Source organism: Homarus americanus, unplaced genomic scaffold (assembly GCF_018991925.1).
Source record: "Homarus americanus isolate GMGI-L3 unplaced genomic scaffold, GMGI_Hamer_2.0 scaffold25827, whole genome shotgun sequence".
In the NCBI taxonomy this organism is placed as follows: Eukaryota; Metazoa; Arthropoda; class Malacostraca; order Decapoda; family Nephropidae; genus Homarus; species Homarus americanus.
The window spans coordinates 2,234,266-2,240,570 of record NW_024738300.1 but is presented as its reverse complement, the minus strand read 5'-3'; the positions used below and the strand labels follow the sequence as shown (position 1 = coordinate 2,240,570).

Below are 6,305 nucleotides of genomic sequence, written 5' to 3'. Positions count from 1 at the left end.
GCAGCCTTCACATTGTCTCTAATAAGCTTAAACTTCTGTCTAACATTAATGAAACAGTTTCTTGCATTATAGGATTCTCTTCCATTTTATTTATCTTCTGGAGTAATCCTACCTGGTTTCATTATACCTGCCATTATATTTGTCATTTCCTTTACCGTTATGATACTATGTTACAGGAAAATGTCCTCTAGGTACACATTAGTTTCCAAGAAAACTTTCCAAAAGGCATTGAAAGAGCATGTGCAAGAAGCAACAGTTTAACTAAAGTACACTTTATTGTAACATGGTTAGGTATACCTAGGATTTAAACCGTGAGGACTCGGTTGGAGGTTTTAGCGGTTTAACAGTACCTTTAATTTATATAAGTATTCATCCAAATGAATTACATCATGTTATTCAACAATGACTCGACCTGTTAACGATTATACACGGCTGAGCTTGTAACTATCTCAGAGGTCGAGCTTAGGTCAACTTATTAATCAAAGCAGCTGTCTCGCTCCCACGCCTCTCTCGTGTCTAGAGGAGAAGGCAAAACCTTACCACTTGATCAGGGAAGAGGACGTAACTTAAGTGTTCTCTTAAAGTATAGTAACAACACTTCCCTGGAGAGACTTCATAATCTATTCTTTCAGAACAGAACTGTGTATATATTTGTTTCACTAATAAAGGAAAAACAGCAAGAAGTGTTTACATCAACCCCTGCCACATAAGAACATAAGAAAATAAGGAGTCTGCAATAGGCCGGTTGGCCTGTGCATGGCAGCTCCTGTCGAGAGTTACTACCACTCTCTATCATCCATGAATCTATCTAGCCTCCTTTTGAAACTTTCCAGAGTTCCCGCACTTACTACAAAGTTGCTAAGCTTGTTCCACTCGTCCACCACCCTAAACCTAAACTTATCCAACTTGAATCCGTTGCTCCGAGTCCTATCCTGCTCGGATATTATAAGAACTTTATCTATATCGCCTTTATTGATTCCTTTCACCCACTTAAATACTTCTATCATATCTCCCCGCACTCTTCGTCTTTCTAGGGAATGCAAGTTAAGTTTCTTTAACCTATCCTGATATGGAAGGTTTCTAAGTTCCAGAACTTAACTAAAACAATTAGTGAGATACCAAAACAGCTATCACAACATAAGAGTGACCTACTCGCCTTAGTAGTAATACGAGTGACTTACCTGCCATACTAGTAATGCGGGAGTGACCTACCGCCTCAGTAGTAATGTGGGAGTGACCTACCCGCCGAGCCGCGTCGACCACCCGGGAGAGTTGCGCCTGAGTCTCGTTAGCATCCTGGCCGTCCACTGCCACCTCGAGCAATGCCACACCCCAGGGAGTCACCAGCTGACCCAAGTCCTATTATAACACTAAATATTGAGGACTCATTATTTAAACATAATTGAACTCTTATTGATTTCCCAGATTTTAAAAACTTGTAGGATGAAATCCCAAATCTTGCAAAACGTGAAATTATATATTACATCGTTAAATATTTCAATACATATTTATTTTTTTCCTTTATCTTATAACTTTGTGTGTAATTCTATTTCTGATTACAGTGGTCTATTTTACACATTTGACCAAAATGTCAATGGTAGGTAAGGCAATGAAATATACTTTAGTTCATATACAGTATATGCTGTGTTGTACCCAGTATAATAGCAACTGCAGACTTACAATGGAATCGAGCGAATGGGAGTCTATGACGTTTGTGAGGAGGAGGATAGAGCAACGAAGTTGTGGGGCTGCACCAAGTACTACCCCAGCTGCTTGGTAAGGACGAAGCAAATCTTCATTTTTCCCTGATAACAAGATGCAAATGATTAGAATGAGGGCATTATATTTTCTTTATTGATTAAGTTCTTCTTGTTTCATAGTCTCTACCATTTTACTTAACACTAAAACAATGCACAGAAAGGCTTTATTCACTGTCTCCACGTCAACATAATTAGTCACGTATGCCCATATACATTATTTTTACCGTTTTTTTTTCGGACCAGACGACATACTTACAAGAGCGAGAAATACAAACATTTATTTTACACATGGTATGTTGCTTCACTCTCTCTCTCTTTTACAAATACTTTAACTGGCAATGTTCGGTGGATTTGGCATCCTGTGTACCGCCGGCATATTTTTTACCTGACGTGACATGACTAGTTATGTCGCCTGTTCTTAAAATCTCTTCTTATGTTTGCTGTGTGGTTGATGTTTTTTGCCTGACCTCATGTTTTGTAAGGTCACCCTGTGTACATAAGCTCTCTCTCATTCTTTGTATTTCAGTTGCCTCTGAAGATGTCTTGAATTAAGACGAAAGTTAAGGTTCTCCATTGTTTCCCTTTTCCCTGTGTGATTTTATCAATATATATATATATATATATATATATATATATATATATATATATATATATATATATATATATATATATATATATATATAATATAGATATATAATAACGAAGAGGAGAACCAGGGTAAACACAAACATCTTGACCATGTGGGCTTCTTTTAATCGCTAACGTTTCGGAAATAATCGTTTTCCATCATCAAAGCTTCAAAACACAAGTAACACGCCTATTGGTTGAAGTTATATATATATATATATATATATATATATATATATTTCATTAGCCCAATAAAGCACATGCGGACTTCTACATACAATCAACACTTCACCCAGCCAGGATTCGAACCCACGGCCCACGAGGCCATGACTGTGACCTGGAACGCTACTCTGTACCACCAGGATACTAAAGCAGTCTTATACTTGTATATATATATATATATATATATATATATATATATATATATATATATATATATATATATATATATATATATATATATATATATATATATATATATTAATTGCTGCTTTACTTTAAATAGTTAGGGATAACTTCTTGTTTTTATTGTTATAATTGAATTGGTATATGGTAAAATTTGCTCTGTTTCATTTAAGGCCTCGTTTACTATCATAATATAAAAAAATTCTACCTAAAGTAGGTTAGGTTAAGTTAGGCTAGGTCAGGTTTTGCATGAATCAATTAATCTATAAGTATTTATATGATTTATACTAACTTGATGGTAAGGTCAGACTTCGTGTTTCGTCTTGACACATAAGTAGTAGTACAGCAATCATGGCCAATAAGACTTCGATCGCCATCCTTCTCCTGCCGCAGATAATATTTCACTCTGAGGATGAAAAAATATGTAGTTTTATCCAATTATCATCGAATAATTGCAAAAATACCCGAAATAGTACACGCGATCCTTTCAGCTCACTTAAGCTTTTTATCACCTATCAGCAGCATAAATTTCTCAATAACCACGTGAGGCCACACACAATTCTTCCCAATACAGTGTGTCTGTGTTCTAGTGACGTGCACAGGAGATGGGGGGGGGGGGGAGTCTTGATCTTACGTTCTTAAGCCCCAAGAGTTCCTCTTTTTAATTTGTAAAAAACTTAGAAAAAATATTGAAATGTCCATTGAAAAAAACAAGGGTCCCTGATCCGTTAATGTTCCCTCCACGTCACTATGCCCTCCCCCCCCTCATTTCTATTTCATCATTCACCCCATTCTTCCACCCACCACTTTTAGGTCTTTTCCACTCCCTCTGATTATCCACCTTTGAATTATACTCGCCTTTTTAACAGCCATTAAATTAGCATACTGTAAGGGACGTAACGAGCGGGTAGGTTGTACGCCGCTCGTTTGCTTGTTCGTAGCCACATTGGGGGGGGGGGGGTTGGGGTGGAGACGGAGGTAAGAAGGCAGCTGCTGCCTCGTCGCCTGGCAGAAACGATCCAGCCTTCACCGCAGCTGTTACTTTACCCGGCTGTTCTATTCCAACTCTGGTTGTGTACTCATCTGAGGTTCCTGGAGCTTGTGGGCTGATTCCCCCGTCTCTCACTATTCGGCTGTCAACTCCGGTCACCTACTCCAGCTACTTCCACGGCTGCCACGTGATCGCCACTTCCTCCACGCCCTGTCCACCGTCCGTGCCCTGGAGACTCTTGGGTGGCAAGACATTGCCCACCAATGGAGGCGCCAAGTGATGAAACTGCCCTGGACCTTCCCCCTGAGAGCGGATCACCACGTTACCGGAATATTCAACAGTGCTGGTTAGAAGGAAGATTCATCTGCAGCCGTAGGAAATATCTGTACTTTGTTTTATTGACTGTTTTGTTTTAGTAATTGTTTGACTCTAGTGAGGGTGTCAGAGTTAAATTTTGGTGAATAGGTTCTTAGTAAAGAGATGTCCTCTCTATCGGTTGTTTATTGCCCCTTGAAAACCCATGGTTCTTGACTTTCCTTTGATAAGATCCTGATAAGGCTGGCAAAGGATTTATATCCAACAGGCCAGGCCTTTACACATACTCATTTTGTCCAGACAATAAATACTGTTATGTGCGGTGCGTCATCATCACTCAACGCATTATTCTCAAGAATGTTTGCTTCTTCTCTTTCTTCATAATCAAAGTGATATACAAGGATCTACGACTCCTCTCTACTTATACATCTTTGGTTCTTTTGATACAGTTCGGTCTCTCTACATACCTCAGTGCACCTGTTACACTACTTTCCTCTGCTACTTTTTGGATAAATTTTAAATAATTGTTCTATTTACTGAGTTAACGTCTTCTAGATACTGTATTTTAAATAAATTCAATCATTCATTTTATATTTATTTATGCTAACACTTAACGTAGTATTATCTCCATTTCCTGCCTATTCCAGTAATTTTTCTTTGTTTGCATTTATGATTTACCCTTTCCTGGATAAATTTTTGAAACTTTTCCACTAACTTTTGTAATTTCCGTATACATTTACAGACAAATATAAGAGTTGGGGTATTATAAAAATGTTAATAAAAGAAGGTTCCGCAGCAAATGAATTTTATTGGCATATAGTAAGTGTATGGTGCTTACTCCCCTTTATACGCCACCGTAATATAATGGGTAAAACAGATGAAGGGCGGCTGTGACCTAGCTCAGACGATACCTGACCTCGCTAGACGCTAGCTGACCTAGCTCGGACGCTACCTGACCTAGTTCAGACGCTACCTGACCTAGTTCAGATGGTACCTGACCTAGCTTGGAGAAGGACGTGCCCCTTAGTGCTCGTGTTAGTGACCTTAGGAAATGGCCTCCATGGACCGCTGTGTTGTGGGGGAAAAGGGACGGTGTGTGAGGAAAGACGATCCAATAGCAGTTGAGAAGAGAGATAAACGATTTAAAGGGGAAGAACGAAGCCCTCAGGAATGAACTCCTTCAGGTAGGCGTCCAGCCAAGCAGGACACCTGCGAAGGAGGGTCAGGAGGAGCAGGCGTGAAGAATGGTTGTCTCCAAGGGGACTAGGGTCAGACTCAGGAAAGCTGGCTAGGGTGTGGAGTACAGTAACCCCTACCAAGTGTTGGAGGAAGCTGGCGAGGAAGAGAAGAGGCAGGACGAGGAAGGGAAGAGGCAGAACGGCTGGCAAAGGAGAGAAAAGGGCAGTTGTTCAAACCCTGCCCAGTGGTAACGGCGTGGTAGTTGGGGACAACCAGGTGAAGTTCTTAGATAGGACTTTTTTTGCAAGAGATAGGAGACGTAGGCCTAGGGTGTGTTTTCCTGGGACTGGGATAGGGCATGTAGCTGAAAGGATAGTTAGGGTTTTGTTAGGTTTGGGTACCAAGCCAGTAGTGTGTCTTAGTGCGGGAAGTAACGGCATAGGAAAGGTTAGAAGTGAGGAACTTTTCAAGAGGTATAGGGAGGCGCTGGGTAGGTTAGAGATAGGGGGAGTGGATTCCGATACTCTGTGGTGTCTTGCCTGGAAGAGGAGTTTGTGGTGAATGGCTGTCCAGGGCAATTGCTATAAATTGCCGACTGGAAAAACATTGTGCAAGCAATGGTTGGGCGTTCATTGATAAGTGGCAACCATTCTATGGCAACGAATACCTGTACAGTCGTGACAGAGTACACTTGTCTCGCGCGGCGGTAAAGACATTGTCTACATCCCTGGGGCGTAAAATTATAACTCCAAAGAGGGTTTCGCCAGTAGAGAGAGGTTAGGGTAAGTGGAAGTAAAAAAAAGCAGATACTGGGGGTAAATTGGTTACTCAGGACAAGAACAAAACAGGACCAGGGAAGGGTAGGTTTAAATGTATGCTATACAAACAGCGTAGGAGCGTTAGAAATAAAATAGACTTGCTGAGAGCAGTTGTATGTAGCCAGAATGTAGACGTCATAGCAATCACCAAAACTTGGATGAATCTGGCGAGCAAGAACTTTTTATCAGAGTACCACATAGAAGGGTACA

At 40.4% G+C, this 6,305-nt stretch overlaps 1 protein-coding gene across 1 annotated transcript; it reads right to left on the bottom strand.

Annotated features, from left to right (window-relative positions):
* Positions 1-1,107: 1,107 nt before the first annotated feature.
* On the bottom strand, positions 1,108-3,191 carry LOC121873918. Its single transcript, XM_042377797.1, has 3 exons — positions 3,085-3,191; positions 1,681-1,805; positions 1,108-1,359 (listed from the first exon to the last, which is right to left on the bottom strand). Exons 1-3 carry the CDS (start codon positions 3,167-3,169, stop codon positions 1,108-1,110), a joined length of 462 nt encoding a protein of 153 aa, XP_042233731.1. The 5' UTR covers positions 3,170-3,191.
* Positions 3,192-6,305: the final 3,114 nt, after the last annotated feature.

What these genes read in the sequence shown, in the direction of transcription:
- LOC121873918 (XM_042377797.1), bottom strand. Translation starts at nt 3,169, where the DNA reads ATGGCGATCGAAGTCTTATTGGCCATGATTGCTGTACTACTACTTATG. An exon ending in AAGTCTGACCTTACCATCAA is followed by an intron (nt 1,806 to 3,084) that starts GTTAGTATAAAT and finishes TCTTGTTATCAG; the next exon opens with GGAAAAATGAAGATTTGCTT. An exon ending in CCCATTCGCTCGATTCCATT is followed by an intron (nt 1,360 to 1,680) that starts GTAAGTCTGCAG and finishes GTGTTATAATAG; the next exon opens with GACTTGGGTCAGCTGGTGAC.